The sequence below is a fragment of the Equus caballus genome, chromosome X (assembly GCF_041296265.1).
Source record: "Equus caballus isolate H_3958 breed thoroughbred chromosome X, TB-T2T, whole genome shotgun sequence".
In the NCBI taxonomy this organism is placed as follows: Eukaryota; Metazoa; Chordata; class Mammalia; order Perissodactyla; family Equidae; genus Equus; species Equus caballus.
In genome coordinates, this window is record NC_091715.1 from 145,571,113 (window position 1) to 145,597,178 (window position 26,066).

General features: G+C 37.3%; 1 protein-coding gene across 1 annotated transcript in view; it reads left to right on the forward strand.

The window, feature by feature from the left end:
* LOC137571858 (uncharacterized) overlaps positions 1-25,103 on the forward strand; it is a 35,658-nt gene extending 10,555 nt beyond the window's left edge. The window contains exons 9-16 of the mRNA NM_001433652.1: positions 2,399-2,478; positions 3,302-3,378; positions 6,963-7,079; positions 7,197-7,227; positions 11,355-11,481; positions 18,420-18,476; positions 24,022-24,129; positions 25,010-25,103. Coding sequence (NP_001420581.1) covers positions 2,399-2,478; positions 3,302-3,378; positions 6,963-7,079; positions 7,197-7,227; positions 11,355-11,481; positions 18,420-18,476; positions 24,022-24,129; positions 25,010-25,051 — 639 coding nt within the window. The 3' untranslated portion in view covers positions 25,052-25,103. The remainder of the gene's footprint in view (positions 1-2,398; positions 2,479-3,301; positions 3,379-6,962; positions 7,080-7,196; positions 7,228-11,354; positions 11,482-18,419; positions 18,477-24,021; positions 24,130-25,009) is intronic.
* The last annotated feature ends 963 nt before the right edge of the window (positions 25,104-26,066 follow it).

The following is a 26,066-nucleotide window of genomic DNA, read 5'->3' on the forward strand; positions in this document are numbered from 1 at the left end:
ACCCTTCTGTTTTCTTCAGCGGAAATCGCCCTCGTTTCCTTGGTTAATCTTTTCTGCCTTGATTTCGACATTGTCTGGGGCTCGCAGAGCCTCCTTCTGTGAGTAGCTATCTGGTGTGTCTGTCCTTCTCCTTTCAACTATTCTGTGCAGTTCGTGTTGGGTGCCCAACTCCAGGAAACTCACGTAGCAGGGTCTGCTCTGTCTGCCACCAGATGCATTTTTAGTTTTCACTGCAATAGTTCAGACATCTCTGGGCCGCACTCCTCATCACAGCTCCAGGGGCACAAACTCGGGGAGGGGGGCACCTACCAGAGGGTTCCACCCTGATGTGCACCTGAATGCATTTTCCCACCTTCACCACAGCATTTCCGTGGTTTTTGTGGGTGGAGGGTAACTGTGTGCCCCACAAAAGACATCCTATGGCCTCACGTCTACCTTTTCATTGTAAAGCACCTTGGTGCATTTGAAGTTTTCCGTAGTCCTAAGCAGTGTTCTGCTAATCATGTCTGCTAACCCTGGGTGGCAGCGTTTCCACCAATTTGTAGCTGTCAGTGAATTGTCTGAAAGCAAATCAGATGAAAAAGAGTGTTTCCAACCAACATTGTTCAAGTAATGACAACGTTTGTTAATTTTAAATTTTATTTATTTTTTGTTAATTATTTTGTTATGTGTTTATTGAATGACTGACTGAATGAACCAGAAATACTCTGTCCCTTTGCCAAACGTGTGCATTTGCCCTGGTGACACTGGCAGTCCCCTGATCATTCTGGGGAGTCCCTCTACCCCTTCTTGCCCATCATGTATGCTTCAACCTTTGTGGTTCACCTTGGGCCCCGGACTTCCTGGTCTCCCCACTGCCAGTTCAGCAGCCATCTATGTCCATCTCTGCCACTACACCATCATCCTAGCTTAAACTTCCATTCTCTCTCTTTCCAACCAGTCTGCCGGTATATACTCTGCCCTCTGCTGTTTGTTTTATACAATGCAACCGGAATGCTGATCTGATAACTTGCAAAATACAAATCTGATAATTTCACCCCTCACTTAAAAGCCCTCCGATGGTCACCCAGTATTCTTAAGATAAAGTCCATACCGCCCAACATTGCCTTTAAGTCCTGCATTGTTGAATCCCTACCTACTCTCCAGTATCATCTCCCCGACAGTCCGCTTTTCTCTTTCTGCTATAGCAACGTAGACCATCTTTATTCTTGGTCCTTGCCTTTGTACATACTGTTCTCTTGCCTACAATGCTCATTCATCTCCTACTATCCTACTTATCTCCTGGACATCCTTTAGATCTCAGCTCAACTGCTACTTGCTTCTCTGACCTCCCTGACTTGGTCACATTCTCTGACTTAAAACACTATCTGTCATGTACCTCCCTGTCATAGTACTTTTCACAATTTTGATTTTACGTTTATTTGTGTAATTATTTGATATCGCTTCTCCCCTAGACCTGTAGACTGAAGCTTTCCAGGTCATAAAGCCTGTGACCAGGTTGTTTTTGCTTATGTGCCTAGTGTATAGTAGTTTATCAATAAACTTTTCTTTAGGAGTGATTGATTGAACCAGGAGAGAGATGGTAGGATATATAGAACCTTGGTGAGGAACCAACCTTATGTAAGAAGCCCACTTTTTCCATTTTTAATGGGAATAGAGAATGAAAAGATGCATCTCCATTCATTCAGCAAATATTAATTAAGCACTTACCATGTGCCAAGCACTTAAGATTCCTCAGTAAACAAAACAGACAAAATCTCTGTCTTCATGGAGACAGACAATAAACATACGGAGAAAGAAACCTATAATTGCAGTGAAGATAAGTGCTGCAAAGAAAAATAAAACATAGTGAGAGTAAAGAGACTGTTGGTATGTACTATTTTATGTAGGGTAGTAAGGAAATCCCCATTGAGGAGGTGACTTTTTAGCAGAGACCAGAAACCACGAATGAATTTGCTAATGAGGGAAATTCTCCATCCCTTTTTCTTTCTTTCTCTCTCTGTTTCCTTCTCTCCCCTCTTTCTCTTCTCCACTGGGCTTAAGGTGTTTAACTTAAATTTATTTAGGTCTGGTGACTCATGAAGGAGCTACAAATATTGAATGCTCTCAAGCCCAGTATCTTCTCCAAAGGGAGTAAATATTTTAACAGCCCTTTGATCATTCTAAGAGGCTTTTTTGTTGTTGTTTTTAAAAAGTGTACATAAAAGCATAGTTTGAAAATGTGATTTGATATCAAGATGCTACTTTTAATAATGAATTTGCTCATTGCCGTTATTTAGCTTTATGGCATTTACTATACAGGTGTCTTATTTTTTGTTTAAAACCTTTATATGATGTAGGAGAGTATGAATTTACTAAGAATATCAGAAAATAACCCTTTTATAATAACTATTTTTAGGCACCCCACAGTTTACTTGAAGCACTAAAACAGCATTTAGCTTCTTTGGAAGAGAAAAAGGACATTTTACCTCCTCACAGGTAAGTTAATAACTGTCTTAATATAGGTTAATTTTGTTTCCGTCTAAATAAGTTCCCTCATTTCAACAACATGAGAGTGACTATATAAATTATGGGCTTTGAATATGATACAATGCTGTGCAGTGATTTTTAATGATAATATGGAACTCCACACTCTTCACAAGGCTGATATGCTTCCTAAAGGACCATCTTTTATTACACTGAGTGATTCGCCAAGTCAGAGGTTGGGAGTGGAGTAACCCCCTCTTTTGAAGAGTTTGATTTCTTCCCTCAGGAGCTCCTCTAGTGAGAATAACTGTTATAAATGATTATTTAATGGTATGGCAAACTGTTTATCAACAAAATAGTGTGCATAGTAACATTTGAGACTTATCTGTGTGTGTGGGTATACACCCAGATAATACAAATGCATACATGCATGCACTCCTCTATATATGCATATACAGAAAAGATGAATAATATAAATTTCGAGGTATATCACTTCAAAATGTTCAGATTAGCTATTTCTGAATGGAAAAATTATGGTTGACTTCAATTTCTTTTGTACTTTTCAGTATTGTCCAAAATTTCTAGAAGCGTCATGTATTATTCATTCATTCCACTTTTTTATGTTATGTTGATTGTAATTGATTTATATTATCACCCTCTAATAGACAAAAAGTCTGTTGACTATTTCTTAATTATATCTTTATCACAGATAGTATATAGTTGGATGGATGGATTCATAGATGAATGAATTAAAGAAACCTAGGCTCAGCTGGGTAGGATATATGTGATTCTATTTATTCTCCAGTGTGCCTCATCCTTCTTGTGATCTCTTAAGTCTCCAGCATGCATTCATTCCCTCCGTCCCAAATAGTCCAGTTGTGAAATCTTCAGCAAGCAGAGCTTGGTTTGCAGGTAATGTAATTCTATTATATGATTCTATCAGTAATAATCGAGGACAGAATTAGTTTTTCATTCTTCTGCTGCTTAACCACCTACTACATCTGCTGCCTCTTCCTGAAGCAGTCTTTGACCTAGAAATTTTATTTCTAGGAATTTATTCGACATATATATTCACAGTTGTGAAATGATGTACAAACAAGGATATCCATTGCAACACTGTAATTGCAAAATGACTATCAATAAGGACTTTGTTTTTATGTGCTGAAATGGAATGATCTCCCAGATGTATTGTTAAATGGAAAATGAGCTACCATCTTTGTTTTTAAAAACAGAAAAAAAAGAATACATATGTTTATATAATTTCTTAAAGAATGCTTCTGGAAGGATATATAAGAAATGAGTAAAATGTACTGCCTCCAGGAAGAACTTGGTGGTTCATGGAAAGGGATGGGTAGGAGAGTCATCACCATTTTGTAACTTTTGAATTTTGTACATGCAAATAACTGCTAATTGAAGATAAATTTTACAAAGAAACAGATACATACATACATACATACATACAGTGTGATATGTTGTAATGCCTAACACAGAAGTCCTTTGTAGTCTCTTACGGGTGGTGTGCCTCATGCTTCAGTAGTGTGCTAGCTTCAGCTCATAGCAACTTACAAGAGCCCATTGCTACATTTTCAGGAATTTTGCAAGCTGCTTGATGTTGCATTGGTAACTTGAAATTGGCCATGATGGAAGTATTTGCACCACAGAAATGGACAAACACTACAAAACAGGCCTTTGTTTTTTTTCTGGAGAACTGGCTGTTATACATTTACTGGCACATAACTACTCCTAATCAGCCATATTCTGTTTTTCAATGAATGATTGTGTTTCAATGATGTTACTTGATTCTCTACTCTAGACACAAATCCATGTAATAATGAGCTATATTTTTTATAGGGTTTATATGTATTTGAATTAAAGTTTGCTCTTAATTTAACTTGAAGACTTAAACTGTATCTATTTTAAATGTTGTTTTTATTTTTCTTTTATACATATATTCTCAATGGACATACTTTCTGCATTTTCGATGGGTGAGTTTGACTAAAACTATGATGAGCATAAGTCCTTTGAGTAAAACCATATGTATAGCAAAAACTATACACTTGGTTCATTTCCAAAAGAATGACTACTTTTCTGAGTCCCTATGGTTGGGGAATCATTAGTGCAACAGGTATTACAAGATACGTTAAACATGGTGTCTGACAAGCTGTGGATTCAGTCTGATGTGAATGTGGATCCCAAGGAGAGTAGAGAGGAGGAACTACTACTACGCTGTTATAAAAGCCTATGGGCCTGATTGCCAGCAGACCAACAGTGACTACTGGTGATCTCTGCACGTGCTGTCTTGAGCACCCGGCCCGGGTTGCCTAACCCTCATTGCTTGAACCAATTCTGTTGAAAATCCTGTAGCCAGCTGAAATCACTTTTTCTCTTAAATTGTCATGATTTAAAAATACTGGCCATGGAACCAGAATGCTTGGGTTCAGATTTCACTGTACCATTCATGAACTGTGTGGCTTTGGGCAGATCACTTAATCTCTCTGTGCCTCAGCTTTCTTATCCTCATAAGGTTGCTGTCAGGATAAATGAGTCAATACGTGTAGAGAGCTTAGAACAGGGCCTGACCCATGTGTTACTTAGAAGTGCATTTTTTAATTTCACGCATATGGGGATCTTCTAGTTATCTTTTTGTTATTGAATCCTAGGTTACTTGCAGTATGTCAGAGAACCTTCTCTATATAATTTCAGTCCTTTGGAATTTGTTGATACTTGCTTCATGGCCTAGCATATAATCGTTTTTTTTTTTTGGTAGAAGTTTCACGTGCACTTGAAAATTGTATCCTGTCATTGTTGGGTACAGTGTTCCATGGGTGTCAATTAGGTTGAGGTTGTTAATTTTGTTGTTTAAATCTTCTATATTTTCATTGATTATTTTGTCTGCTTGTTCTTACAGTTACTAAGAAAAGTGTGTTAACATTTCCCCCATTTCCTCTTAAACTACTTTAAGTACTTTAAGTAGTTATTTAGTACCAATCAGGTTTTTATACCCACCATATCACTAGAATGGCTCTTGTCAAAGTCACCAGTGACCTCCATGTTGCAAAATCCAGTGGTAATTTCTCAGTCTTCATCCTACTGGACCCCTCAGCAGCAATGGACATAGTCCATCACTCCCTCTTCTTTAATACACTTTCTTTAATTTGCCTCTTGGTTTTCTTCTTATCTAACTCTTGGCTTCTTTTTAGACTTTTTTGACTGATTCCTCATCATTTTTTAATCTATACTTAACTTATTTCCTAGATGACCGCATCCAGGGTCATGGCCTTAAATACCATTTACATGGTAAGGACTCCCAAATTAGTATTCAAGCTACGGCCATTCCTCCTGAACTCCAGAATTGTATATCCAAGTGTCTTTTCAATGGTTTCACTTGAATATCTAAGAGGGTTCCGAAACTCAATATGTCCAAAACTAAGCTCCTGATACTCCACCCCAAACCTGCTTTTCCCATGGTTTTCCCCATCTCAGTTAATGGCAAATAGCAAATCATTTCTTCTGGTTGCTCAGCCCAAAAGCCTTGGAGTCATCCTTGACTCCTTTCTTTCTGTCACACCCCACATCGAATCCATCAGGGAATCTGTTGGCTTTACCTTCAGAAAGTATACAAAAGTTGACCACTTCTCCCTACCTCCAGTGCTACCACCCTAGTCCAAGTTACCATCATCTCTTACCTGGACTACTACAAGAGCTTTCTGACTACCTGCCTGCTTCTGCCCTCGCCCCCTATAGTCCATTCTTCACATAAAAGTCAGAGTGATCTCATTAAAATACAAGTCAATAGATCATGTCTCTCAGTTCAAATCCCTTCAATGGCTTCACCATCTCAGGGAAGTTGCCCCGAGATGGTGGCCTCAGAGTAAAAGCCAAAATCCTCACAATTCTTTACAAGGCCCTCCATTGCCTTTATGTCTCCTTTAACCACTCTGAATCTAGACACATTGGCCTCCTCACTGTTCTTCAAACACACCAAGCACACTCCTTCCTCAGGGCCTTTGCTCGTGCTGTTCCTTCTGCTGGATCCACATGGTTCACTTTCTCGCATCCCTCAGGTCTTTACTTAAAAGTCCCTGTGATGAGCCTTTCCTTTGTAAAATTTAAATATCCCCTCCTCTACGAACATATCATACCGCTGTCCCTGATATTTTTTCCTTAACACTTATCACCATCTAACATATCATGTACTTTATTTCCTTCGTTATTTTCTGTCTCGAATAGAATGTAGTTACATGAAGGCAGGGATTTTTATCTTTTTTATTTACTGCTGTATCTTTAGCACCTAGTACAGGGTCTAGCATATAAGTGCTCAATTAAAATTTATCATGAATAATCTAACATGACTTTATTTATACTCATTAACCTAATAATTTGAGATCCTGCTAGTTTTTAATGGGAAGATACATATATGTCATTACTGTATTGATATAAATTTGGTCTAGGTTTGTATCTAATTCTGTCTCTTATTTTCAGATTATTTCCCCTAGATGATATGTTACAACCAATATTACCTTCACAAGCCCACAAACCGGTTGGAGCCAGACAGCAAGGTGGAACAATTAGAGCAAACAACCTGGATGGCTCACTTTCTAGCCTTGTAGGAAGTAAGCATCTATTTTAAATTAATATTTTATGTATATACATATATATTTTTAAGTGCATTTTCATAAAAAGTATTTATACAAAAATAATGTAAAATTTGTGTTTGTTTTATGAAACAGATTTTAACTTTGGAGAAAATCCAGTCAACAAGTAAGTTTTTATTATTTAAAAAAGATAACCAATAAATAAATGTTAGAGGGAGGGACGCATGAGGGTAACAACTAGAAAATAATTATTTTTAAATTAGATATAAGAATAATTTGTTATAAAACTCTATAGTATGATGTGAATTTTTCACTTACATAATTAAAGTAGAAAATTTATTTGTTACATATTATCCCAGTTTTGTAGGTAAAGTTCTCAGTTAACTGAATTCCATGGTTCTCCTCCTACCCCTCTGACAATCCCTTCATGATTTGTCTGAAGGATCTTCTTTTTCTAAACATGTCTTAAATATTGGCATTCCTCCTAGTTCTTTGTATTCTCAGTTCTTTTCTTACTTTATGATATAGACTGTATTAAATGAGTAATACTTATTTTATATTTTATTAAATAAAGACAATAAACCACCAGTTGGAGCTCCTCAGCATTGTAAGATAATCAGTGTTACCTCAGTGAGTGAATCCCTACGTTTTCAGCCAAAAAAACCCAAACAAACAGGCAAATGGAAACCAAAGGAAGGCAGAAGCGATAATATTAACAACAAATAATGTGGGATGTAAGGTTAAAAGCACTGAACAGAATAAATACGGCACTATTTATGGAGATATAACAGGCTTAGTGTATGCATAAAGCTAAATACATAAAGCAAAAAATATTAGAAATACATGGAGAACTTGATAAAAATACAATTATAATGGGCGACTTCAAACAACCTCTTTCATTATTGGACAGATCTAGTAGACAAAACATAAGTAAGAACATAAAAGAATTTGAATAACACATGATAAATAAATGACAAACCCGAGTGTATACACCCACACACACAGAATGTTCATTTTCTTCAAAGCAGTCATAAAGAAAACCTTAACAAAAAACTAAAGAATTTTACAGACTACATTCGCTCATAATCCACTAAAATTAGAACTAATTAATAAAAATTTGACCATGAAAATCTTAACTACTGGGGCCAGCCCCGTGGCCGAGTGGTTAAGTTCATGCGCTCTGCTTTGGCAGCCTGGGGTTTCGCTGGTTCTGATCCTGGGTGTGGACATGGCACCGTTCATCAGGCCATGCTGAGGTGTCGTCCCACATGCCACAACTAGAAGGACTACAACTAGAAAATACAACTATGGGGCTTTGGGGAGGGGGAGGGGGAGGAGAAGGAGGAGGAGAAGAAAGAAAATCTTAACTTCTTAAAAATTAGAAAATATAATACTTTTGCCAAAGAGGATATCAAAAGGAAAGTTATCAACTATCTAAAGGTAATGAAAAAGAGAACTTCATACCAGAGCTAAAGGGCACTGTGAGAACTCAGAGGAAAATTTCATCATTGTTAAAGAAGAGAAATTAATAAGATTTTAGTTTTTATCTTAAGAAAATAGATGTAAAATAACAAAAAATATATTAGGAAGATAAAATTTGTAAAGATAAAAGCTTAAACTAATAAAATTGGAAAAAAACCAAATAAATCCAAAACTTATTTCTTTGTAAATTCCAATAAAACAAGCTCCTCTGATTAAACAGAAAAGAGAATGTAAAAGCATACAACATGAGTAATAAGAGAGCTCACATAACCACAGATGTAGGAGAGATTAGAATAATTATAAGTGAATACTTTGTGCAACTGTTTGGCAACAACATTTTCAAAAATCTAGAGGAAATTGATGATTTCCAAGCAAAATATAAATTACCAAGTTTATCTAAGAAGAGGCAGAAATATGCATGGACCAATTACCACAAAAGGTTTTGAAAAAAGAATTGTAGATCTGCTGGTGTATCACGGGTTCATGGTTGGGCTTTATCTAACCCTTAAAGAGTAAGAAATTTCAATTCCAGGCTAAAGGAAAAAGGAAAGATCTATAATTCAGTGTATGAAATGATATGACTTTAATATCAAAGCCCAATAAAGATCTAACAAAAAAAGGAAACTGCTGACCAATCTCACTTATTCATTATGGATGTCAGAATTCTAGGTAAAATAGTCACAAATAAAACCCAGGAATATATTTAAAAATTCTACTCTGTGTACATACTGCTTCTTTTCTCTTGAAGTGTGCCATACAAAACACCCGTCTGGGATGCAGGTGATATGATGAAAGGTCGATGCATCTGGGGCATGTTTTGGAGGTAGATGTGATAGTACTTGCTGTTAGAAGTGAAGGAGAAAAGAGGGATCAAGGGATGGTGCTTAGGTTTTAGGCTTGAGCTACTACATGGATGGTGGTATCACATATGATGGGAAAGACTGGAGGAGAAATAGTTCGAGTAGACAAGTTGAATCAAGAGTTCTGTTTTGACGTGTTATGTTTGAGATATGTATTACACATCCAAGAGGCAGGTGGACATGAATCTGGAGATTAGAGCAGGAGATAAAAAGTTGTGAGTCATCAGTGTGGTAGTTAAAGCTTTAAGACTTGATTAACTAATCTTGGTAAAGAATAAAGAGGAAATGTTAGGTCCAGAATTGAACTTTGAAAACTTCCTAATATTGTAGAGGTTGAGTAGAGATGGTTAAAGTGTCAAGAACTGAGGAAAACAAAGCACAAACAATGGGTCAAGAATAAGTGTCACATTGGACCTTTAGACAATAACACTGGAAGCTAGAAGACAGTACTTCAACCTATTAAAAATTCGTAGTGAAATTTATTCCCAATCTAGAATTCTGTACTCAGACAAGCTCTCAATCAAATGCAAGAGATGGAGACATTTTCAGACACCCAAAATCTAAAACAAATTACCTACCATGCACCTTTGCTCAGGAAGCTCCTATTGAGTGTGCTCCAGCAAAACAGAGAAGTAAACTAAGAAAGAGGAACACGTGGGATTCAGGGAAACAGAGAGCCCTACTTAAGTGAAAGGTAGAGGGAATTCCCAATACAGTTATGCACTGCATAACGATGTTTTGGTCAATGATGGACCGCATACACTACAGTGGTCCCATAAGATTAGTACCATACAGCCTAGGTGTGTAGCAGGCCTAGAGACCAGCCGGTTTAGATTGGAACAGAAGGATATAGAGCTCCAGGAGAGATGTCTCCAGGAAAAAATAAAAATAACAGTTTATTTGGTGCTAACATTTATTATTTACTCTGAGCCAGATATTATTCATTCTAAGTATTTTACACATAATGACTTATTTAATCTTTCCACTTGAGATTATTATTTACACTAGATCATAAACTCCATGAAAGCAGATATTTTTGTCTATTTTATATATTCCAAGCACCAAGAATAGTTCCTGCACCTAGTAGATATTTCATGGGTATTTGTTGAATGAATGCAATGAATCCACATTTCACATATGAGAAAATTGAGATACAGAGATTCTATAACTTACCCAACTTTATGCAGTTATTAAATGGCTGAACTGAGATTTGAACTCAGAGTCGGGACTATTAACCTCTATAGTATAAAACTATATATATATATAAGTGTATTTCAAAGATGAGAGGAGGTGGGAGGAGAAGTAGGGTATGTTGTGAGAGTGCTAAATCTTCCAAAGGAAATCAGTGATGTCTAAAATTTATAAATTAAGGTGTAGCAGTATAAACATCCTCTTTGAGATTATGGAGTTAAATACCATGAGAAAAAGAGTGGCTACTTTGGGGAAGGGGAAGTGGTGACTGATGTATGCAGAATAGGGTATTACATGATGTGGTGGAGGAGTTGAAAGAGATGTAGAAGATAAGGATAATAATCTTAACCACTGGTATAGGCTCAGAATTCAATACTACTTCCTCCTACTCTAGTGCCCTCTTGACCCACCAACATGAGATAGTTTTTTTCTTTAGATAAACTATTACAATATAGTTTAGAATAAAATGTATCCCTTCAAGTCACTTTATTTATGAGGAACTGCTACTATTGAATTTTTTCTATGAACTCTCAAAATTTGTTGGTAGGGAATTTAAATTTGGCATTATCTATCAAAACTAAGCTGAAACATTTACTTTTGTAATAACTTAATTTCATACAGCTTTGTTTTGTGATTCCTTCCTATTATCTCTTACCTGTTGATAAGTATAAACATTGTCTTAAAGGCTATACCCTGACTAGATGTTTAAATAGTAGGTTTGTAACCCCCTAAAAGGAGCTGATTTATAAATCCATTTTAGATCTGACACGAAGTGGCATCAACCTTCAGGGATGGAAATTACTGGTGGACTGAACTGGCAGTTGAATACCTGTACCTGCACATCAACCATCTGGAATCCCATTTCTGTTCCTCCTGTTCCCCACATGGTAACATTTATGATTAATACCTTACTTTTTAAAACTTTTTGGATATATAAATATAACATAGAAATTTGTATTGAGGAAGTAGGTAAAGCAAGAAATGTTTTCTTTTTAATTTTAATGTATTGTGCTCACATTTGTTACAGACATATTAAGCTAACTATTCCACTGTTTTGCTCTACATTTATTGAGCACCTATTAGGTATCAGGCACTATGATGAAAGATAAAGATACAGGAGCTGTAAGAGTAGACAGATGTGTCATCAAATAGTAGCATTGAATATTATAAGTGCTGAGATGGAATACTTTAGAGGGCGTGCTGTCAATTTTATAAAGGAGCTAAACGTCAGGTAAAAGGAGATAAGGTGAATTGACAGTCACTGGTTGGCAAATGGGGCATTCTAAGCAGAGGGAGCAGTGTGAACAAAGGCAGGAAACTCTGGGTTTTTCAGGGAATTGTAAGTAGTTTAACATGGCTATAGCATATAATGTATGATGGCGCAACAAGAGATAAAGCTAGAGTGTTGAACAGAGATCAGATCTAGGAACTCGTATAGGAGTTTGGATTTTATCTTATAAGGAGTGGGGAGCCAAAGCTATAACACGCTCACTTTTACAGGTTTGAAAGATTAGCCTGGCAGGAACGTGGAAGATGGATAGTAGGGAAATAAGACACGGAAGCCTTTTCAAGTTGTCCAGACAAGCGATCTAGAGTGGCCTGGTCTAGAATGCTAGAATGGTGGCAGTAGAATGAAAGAAAGAGATTTGAGAGATGGATATGCAGATATAATTGATAGGAGTTGGCTAACAGATTGAAAGTCAAATCATGGGTCCCCAGTAAAGTATCTGCAATTCTAAAATAAATTATCTGCAATTCTAAAATTCAAAAGGCTCTGGAAAACAAGTTTTTTTGTTAGGTTTGCAACAAAGTCTTTTGGCTGCAAATCTTTACCTGAACTATAACGAGGCTTTTGTCAATGTTTATTTCACTAAGTGTAAATATTCACATGTGAATTTTGCATTCGCATTTTGCTGCAGAAATATTAATGTGTTTCATTAAGGAGTGGTATTTCAGCCCCCCCAGGTGTTACTAATATGTTCTATGTGTAATTTCTAAATTATCTTTCTAAAATACAAAACATTCTGAATTCCAAAACACATTTGGCCCCAAGGACTTAAAGCATATGGGCCTATGCTATTTTTTGCATGATTTAGCTTTAAAACTTCGTGGGTCCAATCATATAACAAGCTGCATATTATTTATTGAGTACATAGTGACTTTGTTTTCCCAACATGCAGCTGAGGTGCATTTTAGAAATGAGAATTTTGATAGGATTTGAGAAGCAGGAAGAAGTAATTTCAAAATGTACTGAGGAGAGGTGTGCTGTGTTGCTGCAGTAGAGTTGAGAATAACATAGGGCAGTTTGAAGGAATTGCATGCTTAATAGAGAACACAGATGACTAAGAACCTAGAAGGGGTGTAGCGAGGAAGCTTTGGGTTTGAAGTAAAAAGGATGAAATGTAGAAACAACATAACATTTGTGGTGATCTTCACTCTTTCAGTCTTGATATTGGTGATTTGTGCCTTCTTTCCTTTTTTCTTTGTCAGTCGTGCCAAAGAGTTATCAATTTTATTTATCATGTCAAAGAACCAACTTTTCATTTCACTAAATTTTCTTTATTGGTTTTCTGTTTTGTTTGTTTTGTGAGGAAGATTGTCCCTGAGCTAACATCTGTGCCAGTCTTCATCTATTTTGTATGTGGGATGCTGCCACAGCGTGGCTTGACGAGCAGTGCTAGGTCCCTTCCTGGGCGGCTGAAGTAGTAGTAGTAGCTAAGTTCGTGCGCTCCACTTCAGCCCAGCCCCAGTTTTCTGTTTTTAATTGTATTGATTTCTGCTCTTTATTTCCTTCCTTCTGCTTGATTTGGGCTTATTTTGCTCTTCTCCTAGTTTCTTGAGGTAGAAGTTTTAGATGATTGATATGATACTTTTCTTCTTTTCTAGTGTAAGTGTTTATAATGCTATAAAATTCCCACTAAGCTCTGCTTTAGATATAAGCCATACATTTTATTATGTTTTATCTTTACTTTCATTGAGTTCGATATATTTTTTTAATTTCTCTTTGACTCACAGATTATTTAGAGTTGTATTGTTAATTTCTAAGTGTTGGAAAATTTTCTTGTTATCCTTCTATTATTGATTCCTAGTTTAGTTCCTTTATGGTTAAGGAAAGTATTTTGTATGCTTTAAGTTCTTCTAAATTTGTTAAATTTTGATTTGTGACCCAGGATATGGTCTATCTTGGTGAACATTCCATGAGCACTTGAAAACAAGCATATTCTGCTGTTGTAGGGTGGAGTGTTCTATAAATGCCAATTAGATCTTGTTGGTTGATTGTGTTACTCGGTTCTTCTATATCTTTGCTGACTTCCTGTGTAGTTATTCTGTCAGTTACTCAGAGAAAGGTGTTGAGTCCCCAACTGTACTTGTGGATTTGTCCATTTCTCCTTTCAGTCTGGCCACTTTTTGCTTCAGGTAATTTGAAGCTCAGTTGTTTGGTGGATACACATTTGGGAATATTATGTCGTCTTGATGAATTGACCCTTTTATCAATATGTAATATTCTTCTTTATCCCTGGTAATTTTCTTTGCCCCAAAGTCTACTTTGTGTGATATTAATGTAACAGCATTCCTTTGATTAGTGTTTTCATAGTATATCTTTCTCCATCCTTTTATTCTTAAGCTGCCTATATCATTGTATTTTAAGTAAGTCTCTTGTCTAAAAGTATATAGTTGTATACACTGTACGGTGCATACTTTTTAAGTCCATTCTGACAATCTGTATTTTATTTGGTATGTTTAGACTATTTGCATTTAATTTCATTATTGGTGTGTTTGTTGTTGTTCCTCTGTTTCCTGTTTCCTGCCTTCCTTTGGGTTCTTTGTTTTTTAGTGTTTGCTCCAGCAATGCAATTATAAAACACATGCTTTTCATAGTCCATTAAGAATGAATATTTTACCATTTCAATTGGAATGTAGAAACATTAGCACCATATAGGTTCCCTTATCTTCCTCGTTTTATGTTATAGTTGTCTATACATACATTACTTTGAAAAAAACCATCAGGTGATCTTACACTTTTTGCTATCAACCATCAAACATGTTTTATAGAACTCAAAAGTGGAAGAATAGCCTTTTATACTTACCCAGATATTCAGCATTTCTATTGCTCTTCCTTCATTCTTTCTGGTATCATTTCCCCTCTACCTGAAGAATGTCCATTAGCAATTCTGGCAGTTCTGGCATTAGCAGTTCTGGCTGTGAATTCTCTCATTTTTCCTTCATTTGAAAATGGCTTTATTTCACCTTTATGCCTAAAGCACTTTTCACTGGATATAGAATTCTGGATTGACAGCTCTTTTCTTTCAGCATTTGAAAAATGGGCCACTTCATTCTGGCCCCTATGGTTTCTGATGAAAAATCCACAGATATTCAAATCATTATTCTCCTATGGATATTGCATCATTTTTCTGTGGCTGCTTTTAAGATATTTGTCGTTCATTTTCAGAACTTTATGATTTGTCTTGACGTGGATTTTAAGGGGTTTATTCTGTTCAGCTTCGTATAGTTTCTTCAGTCTGCATTTTGATATTTTTTGCCAGACTTGGGAAGTTTTCTGCCATTATTACTTCTAATATTTTTTTCAGCACTGCAGTCATTTTCTTCTCCTCCTCAAATTCTAATAACACAAATATTAGACCTTTGGATGTTGTCCCACTGGCCCCTGATGTTCTATTTGGTTCTTATAAATCTTTTTTTTCTCCTGTTCTTTAGAATGAATGACTTTTATTGGTCTATCTTCAAATTCACTGAATCTTTCTTCTGTCATCTCCAGTCTGATATTGAGGCCTTCCATTGGGTATTTTTATTTTAGTCATTGTATTTTTCAGATCTGAAGTTTCCATTTGGCTTTTCTCTATATCTTCTATTTCTTGGCTGATGCTATTTTAACTTTTGTTTCAAGAGTGTGCATGATTACTCATTCAAGCATTTATATAATAGCCACTTTAAAGTCTTTTTAAAGTCCAACATCTGTGCCATCTTGTCATTGGTGTCTGTTGATTGTCTTTTTCCATGCAACTTGAGATTTTCGTGGTTCTTCATGTGCTAAGTAATTTTGGATTGCGTCCTGGACATTTTGACTATTACTTTGAGTCTTGTTAAATTTTATGGAGAATATTGATAATTTGTGTTTTAGCAGGCACTTAACCTGGTTAAGTTTAAGCTACGAGTCCAGCCCTCTTCTCTGGGCTGTGGTCCCTGCGTCAGCTTGGTTTCCACCTTTGTGGAAACCTTTGAGGAATAGCCTTTGTGCCGCTATTCAGACTAGTCGTGCATGTGCGCCACCCAGTGGTCAGCCCGGGACCTGGGCGTTGGGCTCTCCCTTGGCTTAGTAATCAAAGTCTTCAGTATGCTCACCAAGACCAGACCCACCCCTGCACAGGTGGCAGGAGGAGGTTGATGAGCCCAGGAGTTCATAAATAGCTTTCCTGAGCTTATCCATTTGTGCCCTCTCTTCAGTATTTTTCAGTTTCTTGGGACTCCCATTCTCTTTCATCTGCCAAAAATCCCGCTCACTTCTGTGATTGAGATAAGTCAGGATTCCAAGTGGTGGTAGGACAGAGAATTAAAAACAACATTTTTTTTTTGTCCCTTCTTCATGGAGCCACAGCTCCACCTAATGGAGAAGAAAGTCCCTCTCCCTTGGATATTTGGCTCTTGGAGTTTTCCCTTGCAGGCCACTTTTGCTGCCACCATAGCCACTGCTGTAGGATTGCCTGGGAGCTGGAGTGGGAGAGAATTGGTAAAAAGAAAAAACACTGGTGGATTTTTCTGGCTTTCTCTGAGCTTTAGGGATTCTCTTTATAGCTATTCAAGCCAGAACTAGAGGACTTAATGGAGTTTTCTCTCATCTCTTCCAGGTTTCATGCTGCTTTGAGTCCAGTATGGGGGATACTGGAAGGGAAAAATGATAAATTCACTGCCAGTTCAGTAGTACTTCGAATTCTGGTGTTCTTTCCTGGTGTACTTTTCAGAGTTTTCTGATAGCTGCCCATGCATCCTATCCAGGTTTTATAGTTAGGTGTTCAATGAGAGAGGAAATTTGTCAGTGCTTGCTCAATTTTAACTGAAACTAGAACCCAATCCTTGTCTTTTAACTTGAGTTTAGTTAATATAGTTTTATGTGATTATGGATATATTTGGATGTTCCTATTATAGGGTGTTTTTTCCCCTTATTTTTCTTTCTCCTCCCTCTCATTTTTTGAAATAATTAAATGGTTTTTTATCCTTTCATTTTTTTCTCCTGTTACCTTAGAAGTTATATACTCTATTGCTATCTTTTTGATATTACTCTAGAGACTACAACATGCATAGTTAAATTACCAAAGTTTAAAGTTAATCAGTATTTCCTCTGAAACAACAATAAGGACTTCAGAAAACTTTAACCCTGGTCAGACTCCCTGCTGATTTAATATGTTATTTTTGTACAGTATTTTTATTGCTATCTTTTTTTGCTTCCTTATTGTGGTAAAATATATATAACATAAAATTTACCATCTTAACCATTTTAAGTGTACGATTCAGTGGCCTTATATACATTCGAAATGTTGTGTAAGCGTCACCACTATGTATTTCCAGAACTTTTTCAACATCTCAAACAGAAATTCTGTACCCATTAAACAATAAGTCCCCATTCCTCCCACCCTCTAGGCCCCAGTAACCACTTTTCTATTTTCTGTCTCTATCAATTTGACTCTTCTAGTTACCTCTGATATATATAAAGAATGTAGAGGGGCCAGCCCCGTGGCCGAGTGGTTGCGTTCGCGCGCTCCGCTTCTGCAGCCCAGGGTTTCGCCGGTTTGGATCCTGGGCGCGGACATGGCGCCACTCATCAGGCCATGCTGAGGCAGCATCCCACATGGCACAGCCAGAGGCACTCACAGCTAGAATCTACAACTATGTACTGGGGGGCATCAGGGAGAAGAAGGAAAAGAAAAGAGAAGATTGGCAACAGATGTTAACTCAGGTGCCAATCTTTAAAAAAAAAAAAAGAATGAAGAAACTGTTTATAGAAGAATTAGGAGTCAGGGTATAAAAATACTTTGGGAAAGATCAGGAAGATGTTAAAGATTTATTTCTGCCTCTTTGTTCAAGTTCTTCTGGCCAGTCACTAGTACTCTGAGGTCAAATGTCTAAGGCCAAAGATGACTGTCTCTCGTGTTGTATCACCTAGTAATAGGCAAAGATACTAAGACAAGGATTAAAGTTATGAGTGGTATAGGCGAGGAGACTAATTCAGGGTTGAGAGCCAGGCATAATTTGACGTTACACTGAGAGCATTAAATATATTACTCTACTTTTCATCTGTTGTGATGAAAGCCAAACTATCTTCATTTTTCACCTTATCTCACACACCTGAAAGATGTCATGACCAAAGACTGGGAGTGAACATTGAAAAATTAAGAAGATTTTATTTGTTGGAGGTAGTGAGATTGTGGTTGAATTTTTCTCTCTTTCATTTTGCCTATTAATGTTATCACTTTATTTATGCAGTATAAAAAGAAGAGTCATAACTCTTTCTTACCTAAGTTCGTATTTCTCTTGGGTGTGGAATGTTGTTCAAGCAAATTCCTAGTACTCAGGGAAGTTGAGCTACAGTGAACTCCCTTATGGCTTCCAAAACAACATACTAATAATTGGAAGTCCTTAAATTTCCTAAATCAGTCATGTACAAGGAAAGATCGTTGTCCTGGCTGTAAATGGTTCACTATATTTGTTCTCAATATTAAATATATAGCAGAATTTTTTCTGTATCTTATAATATTTCTTATTAAATACTAGTAGAAAATGTGCCATATAGTGACTGACACTTTTCTTCAAGGTACCACCTCCAGTGACCTACCCAGTGACTTCACAGCAAGTGCCTATGTATAGAATGGTAAGAAAAAACCCTTTTAAGATATCAAGAGTGGGAGATATAGTTAAAACTCCCCATGGTTTGCACTAACAGAAAAAAACATGATATATGTATAATTTAAAATGGAATGTAATCCATCCATATCCTTTCCTCTGAGAAATAATACAGCAAAAGCTTTGTGAGATGGCTAAAGGGAACACAGAAAGGAGCACCAGAAATGAGGAGAAGGGATGTGTGGACGTGGAATATTTAAGAGAAAGCTGTTCCAAAATTAATAGATAATCCAAGATAGGAATAATCAATATGCACATGACAGAGATTCAAATATAATTTAGTTTAGTTTACATTCTTGGTTTATTCCAAGAGTTATGAACTACTGTTTGCTGCCGGTTTTCCTCCCTTTCTGCAAGGATTTTGTTGTTGTTTCATTTTGTTTTGTTTTATTTGCCATTTTGCTGTTTGGGATCACTTCTACTCTAGGATTACAAATACATTGAACCATTTATAGCCAAAAAAATAAGTGGAATTTAATAAGTCTGAATTTGTTCTTGTTGTTCAAAACTTCTAATGGGAGAAATTGTTAATACAGGCAGAATATCGGGAATTTTTCTGATTTCAGGCTTATTATCTAACATTTACCAACTCGTGTTAGTCTGTTATTTTCTGTTCTGCCTATCTGGAAATATGTTCATAATTTAAAATTTTTCTTTACTTAGTAAAACATTGTTTGCAATCGCAAGTTCTCCTTTTTATAGTTTCAGTGCGTTGCATAAATTTCACGCAAGGTAATTCAGGTAATGGAAACTCTGAAGTCATTCAGTGCACACAGCCTCACCACTAGTTCACTCATGTTTTTGCTGTTGGTGTCGATTTGGGAAAATGTTAAAAATACAGGAAAATACAGAGGATAACAAACATCCATGCTTTACTATCCTGAATTACTAAATGTTAACTTTTTGTCATAATTTTTTCAGATCTTGTTTAAATGAAATTTTACAAATAAAACCAAAGTCTCCTTGGCACACCACTAGTCCCAATCACCCTCCACTTCTCTGGAGACAGTGACTATGATGAATTTTATGTATGGCCTTCCAGAACATTTCCATAATTTTACCATGGAAAAATATGTAGTACTAGTCTACATTATTTTTAAAAATTAATTATAATTGGTATCATTCTGTACTTATGTTTTTGAGATCTATCTAGATTGGTACATGTTAATTATAATGGCTCAATGGTATTCCACATATGAATATACTACCAGTTAATAGTATATTTTATCCCTTTATTGAAAAATTCCTCAAAAGAGTTCTCTATATGCTGTGTCACTACTTCTTTTCGTCTCCTTCTCTCTTGAACCTCTTTCAGTAAAGATTCTGCCTGCCCCTGTTGTTCTTATCTCAGTCACAAGTGACCTCCATATTACCATATTCAGTGGTCACTCCTCAGTCCACATCGAGTCTTATCAGTGGCATTTGATACAATTGACCACTCCATCCTCCTTGAATTGCTTTCTTCACTTAACCTCCAGGACATCATGCTCTCAACTGGTTGTTCCTTCTTGGTCTTCTCTTTCCCAACACTAAATATTGGAGTGCCGCAGAATCAATCTTTGAGCACCTTCTCTGTCAACACTCACTCCGTTGGTGATTCCATCCAAGTCATGGCTTTAAATGTACATTTATATACTGACTCCCAAACTTGTATCACCAGCCTAAAGCTCTTCCCTGTTACCAAGATTTGTATATCCAACTGTCTAATTGACATCTTCACTTAATATATAATAGGCATCTCAAACTTCTCATGTCCCAAACTGAACTCTTCATTTCCCCAAACCTGTTTTACCCATGGCTTTCTCCATCGCAGCTGATGGCAACTCTGTCTTTCCAGTTGCTCAGGCCAAAAACCTTGGAGTCCTCCTTGATGTCTCTCTTTCTTTCCCTCCATATCCAATTCATGAGCAAATGCTATGGGCTTTATTTTCAGAATGCATCCTCAATTTTTCTAAGTCACTCTCATCTGGATCCCTGTAGTAGCCTCCTACCTGGTCTCCCTGCTTCCGCCCTTGTGCCCTACAGTCTTCTCCACACTGCAGCCAGAGTGATTGGCTTACAGTGTAAGTTAGATTAAGTCACTCTGCTGCAACCATCCCCATTTCTCCCAGAATAAAAGCCAGGGTTCTCCATACTACCTCTCTGCCTTCATCTCCTGGCACTCTTGCCTTGCTTAGTTCATTCTAGGCATAGGGCTGCCATGCTGTTCTTTGAGCATACCAGACACTCTTCCAGCTCAGGGCCTTTGCACTTACTGTGCCCTGTGCTTGCAGCACTCTTTTCCTAGATACCTGTTTTGCTCACTACCTTAGTTCCTTCAGGGATCTCACCAAATGAGTCCCTTCTCGACTACCCCATATAAATAGCACCCTATTATTAATGTCGCTTCTGTCCCCACTATTCTACTTAAATTGCTGACATGAAAGTCTCCAATGACCTTCATGTGACAGAATCTAATAGTCACTTCTCTGTTCTTATCTTACTCAACCCTTCTCTCCTGTTACTCAGCCACCACATATTCATTAAGCATCTAGTATGTTCTAGGTACTTTTAGGAGCTGGGAATATAGCAATAACCCCCCCCCCCCCGACACACACACAAAACTCCATGCTCTTGTGGGACATACATTCTAATGGTGGGGGGGAGCACAAACAATAAATAAAATAAGTAAGGTGACAGGTGCTATGGGTAAAATTAAAGCAGGGAAGAAGAATTAAGTGTTTTGAGGTAGGTTCCCATTTTTAAATAAGCTGATCAGTGAACTCTTTACTGAGAATGTGACTCAGTCTTGAGCAGAAAACTGAAAGAAAATAGGGAAAAGACCATGTGGAAGATCATTCCAGGGAGAGGGCATGGTCAGCACAAAAGCCCTGTCTGATGAGAGAGTACATGAGATCACCTAGGGGTGAGTATAGACAGGAGCACAGGTCCAAGGAGTGAACCCTGGGAATACCTGTCATTAATGGGGCAGAGAGATGAGGAGGAACTTGTAAAGGAGGTAGAAAAGGAATTGCCAGTAAGGGAAGAGGAATGTTTCTTGAAACACTCTCTCCTCTTAGATTTGGAAACACCATACTCTCTTAGTTTTCCTCCTGCCTCACACCTCTTTTCAGTCTTCATTTTGAACGTCTCTGTGCAACCTCTATAACGATAAACTATATTTGCCAGTTAATCCCCCAAAGAGGATTAGAGTATTATGTGATGCTAGGTGTGCCTGTATGCTAGAAGTAAGTGGGGACCCAAGCCTGGAGAAAGTAGACTTTATAGGAATATAAGGCAACAGGGGTAGAGCTGAGATACTCCACAGGAAACGATGAGGAGTCAGGGTCCAAGTCCCAAAAAGAGTGTATTAGATTCTAGGTTAGACAACAGTAACCAAAGGGCATCCATCTTTTGTTAGTATAACAGGGCTTGAAGCAAAATGTATGGATTGCAGAGTGAAAACTGAAGGCCACATAAAGAGCCAGGTTATGTCACAGATTCTTTCTAAAAAAAAAACGTAAACAGAATAGAGTCCATTTCCTAGCAAGCTGACGGGAACCAGATACAAAGTGGGCCCCACCATTGGCTAGACTACAGAATGGTGATCCCACTCTTCAGACATGAGTAACTACGGACCCAGGTGTATTAAAGGAGGCATACACACCTAGGTTCCCCAAAAGGACAAGCTGCTCAATTTAGTTGCTGCATGGAACTATTCCAGGGTGCAATATCTGATAGCATCATGGAAGTTCACCAAGGTCTCCATCCTTGGGCAAGAGCACTTTTGACAATTTCTAAGCAGCAGTAGTTTGTAAAGCAAGAAGTCTTGGTATATTCCTCAGGCCATTTATTTAGTCCTGCAGAGGTGGCAGCCTTGTATAATGAAAATAGCTGGGAGCTGCTTCTAAATTGCTGGCATGGGGTTAAGACAGAAGGAAGGATAGGAAAACTTAACCTTACTATCAACTAAAATTATGTTAGTCTTTTTCACTTCTCCCCCATGAAGGTATTTTTTAAGATCCAAGCACAAAACCTAATAGTTATCTCTGTTAAACTTCATCTTATTCAGCTGGGACTCTATCTCCAGCCTGTCAAAAACATTAATGTTTCTGATTCTATTTATTATGTTCATTAACCCTTCTAATATATATGTTACATGTTCAGTGAGCGTGTCCTCTACATTTTCATTGATAACTTGGATAAAGATAACCTGGAAGACCAGGGACATAGTCCTGCAGCATATCACCAGAAACCTCTCGGCAGGTCAACACATTAATCATTGACCTTTACATATGAGTCACTTGAATGGTTTCTAATTTACCCAATTGTCCTCGAGTAAGCCCATATCGCCTCAAGTTGTGAGGGAAAAGTGCAGTAGATAAAGATAAAGAAGCAGTAGGCTTGTTAAGTCATGCCAAGGAGTTTACACACTATCTATCTACAGTCATTGAGGATCCATTTAAGGGTTTTAAACAGGGAGGGAGATGGTCAGAGTCTTATCTTAATGGGTCTGTGCGACCTGCTTATATTTGTCCTTCATTAAATATCCTTCTTTCATCTTTTGAATATATTTTAAAATGTGTATACATGTGTCAAGTCATCATGTTGTACACTTTAAATATATACAATTTTTTTTAAAGATTGTATTTTTCCTTTTTCTCCCCAAAGTCCCCCGGTACACAGTTATATATTTTTAGTTGTGCGTCCTTCTAGTTGTGGCATGTGGGATGCTGCCTCAGCATAACTTGATGAGTGGCGGCATGTCCGCGCCCAGGATCCCAACCGGCGAAACCCCGGGCCACGGAAGCAGAGCGCATGAACTTAACCACTCGGCCACGGGGCTGGCCCCTAAATATATGCAATTTTATTTGCCACTTATACCTCAATAAAGCTGGAAAAAAATCAGAGCTCCTCAGCTCACTGGAAAGATAATACCAAGCAGAGAGATGTCAAAGCAAGAATTGATGGAGTATGAATTCTCAGGCCTGAATGCCTGTCTAGCTCCAACCACCCCCTTGACCTGGTGTGCCTGCCCTTTCCTCACTCCTTTCACCAGGAAAATTCCTACACATCCTTCACATTTAACCTTTAAATGGTCATATCAAGTCACATACTTTTACTAATGTATTTCATCAAAGATACACACGTACCATTATATATTTAATATGGTCCATGTCTACCTACAGACTTGCCTTCTCTTTCCCATGAGGACTAATTGGCCATGAGATGTAGTTCTTTATCTCATAAAGAGTCCTTTGTAGGCCTTAATGGCGGTTAATCCGTGCCTGCTTTTCAAGAGCTATTCTTTAGGCCTTTCCCCTTCACACTTTTATCACTAGCATCTCCTTCACAGATCTATTTTTCTCTCTTTTTTTGTATCTGGCATTTAGTATTCCTTTTAGTTGACATTCATTAAATGTAATATTTACTCTTGAGGGACTACTTGTTCTATTGGTGCTATTGTATTAGGACAGCAATTAAATACTAATTAAGTTTTCATTTTTTGTTTTCTTTTCCATTCGAATTCATAGGTTCCAACTCCAATGGAAGCTCCTTCCCTAATGGCACCTCAACCCATGATTTACACCCAACTTGGCTTAAGGACCAACAATCCTTCTACTCCAGCCACAAAAATTAAGGTATGTTTTAGCTGTCGTTGCTTAGGGCCTTGGTAGAGATATGCAGTCACTGGAGGCAAGACCAGCGTTAGAATAAAGTTTTACAGTATATATATCTTTTGTGCACTATTGGTCTCTCATAGGAGAAAAACTGATTCCAACATTTTCAGCATTGTAAAAAGACGGAACTGTGCAGACCTAGTTCTCTACAAACGTGTGTTGTTAAACCTCAACTGGGTTCTGATACCTATTCAGCAATCCTTTTATTCATTCATTCAACGAACTCAACTGTGATCAGTGCTGGAGAGGTGGGTCACTCAGTCTGGAGGTTTCAGGGACAACTCAGAGAAACGATACCTAAGTCGAAGGCTAAGATTTAAAAATAGCCAGTCAGCCGAGTGGAAACAAACATATAAACAGATGGGAAAGCACAAAGTACCATGGGAGGTCAAAGGAAGGAATTGATCAGTTCAGGGATGGAAGGTTTTGGGGCAGTGAGTATCAAATGATAAAGAGGATTTCAACTAGTAGATGTATACATGATAGAAGTTTGGCATTACAGGCAGAGAAAACAGCTTGAGCATAGATGTAGAAGAGGCAGTGTTAATGTGGATGAGTGTAGCTGAAGCATGTGGGAGAGTGTCATGATCCAGGTGTTCATTGCCTCAGAGTATTGTTTTCTAGAAGTTTTTACAGGGTTACTTCCTTAAGTCTTCAGCCAATGTATTGGGCCCCCTGGTTCCTGAATGTTTGTTTTAAGAGGGCTGACAAATTTCAGTATTAGATAATGAGAAGATTGACCAGAGTTTTGTGTAAAAATATTTGTAATTTATTTTATAACTACAAAGAAAAATAGGTAGAAATGATGAAAGATTTACATATCTGTCTTTCTTTCACGCAGACATTCAGAGGTGAAAAACATGATGATCTCTCTACAGCCTGAACTGAATCATCCACATCTTCCAAGTAAAATAAACATTCATTTGGGCATTCAATACTCTCTTGAGATTCTTTAATTCAATGATTTGGAGGCGATGCACTCTATTTCTCTGGTTTTAATAGTTATCCTTGAGATTTTACCCTGCAAAATTATCAAAAACTACAGGTAACATCTTAATCTTTGCTCCTAAATAACGCAAGGACCTTAGAACACTTTTAAACAACAAGGCATTCCTTCCCAACTTACCTACTATAGTGGCCCAATATTTTAGCCCTGTCCCATTTTGTTACCCACCAAATTAAAAGTGTTAGTGTTTACAGAAACAGTTTCATTTTAAATTTAGCTATGTATTTACGAATTCTTTGTTTACCGTCCCTTCTTGTGTTGGAATCATTTCGCTCTTCCTGATGTACATCTTTTAGAAGTTCATTTAGTGTAGTTGTGCTGGTGATAAACTCAGTTTTTGTTTATCTGAAAATACATTCCTTCATACTCATTATTTTAAAACTAAATTTTAAATTGATGTACGCATACAAGCTCTATAAACATTCTTGTATGAGTCTTTTTGTGGACAAATGTGGATATATATCTTGGGTGAATACCTAGGAGTTGAATCTTAGAGTAGGTGTTTGTCTAAAATTAAAACTGCCAAAAGTTTTCCAAAAATGACTGTACCACTTTATCCCACCAGCAATGTATGAGAATTCCAGGTGCTCCAAATTCTGGCCAACAATAACTGCTGTTAATACTTTAAATTTTGGCCATTCTAGTGGGTTTGTAGTAATAGAACATTGTGGTTTAATTTCCATTTCCTTGATGACTCAGCAACTTTTTACATACTTACTGGCCATTCCAATATCTTTTGCTTTGTGAAGCATCCAACTATTTTGTCCATTTTAATGTTTTCCTTTGTTTTTGATTGTTGATTTGTAGTTCTTTATGTATTCTCAATATTAATTCTATGTTAAATATATTATGCAAATACTTTCTCCCAGTCTGTGGCTTGCCTTTTCATGTT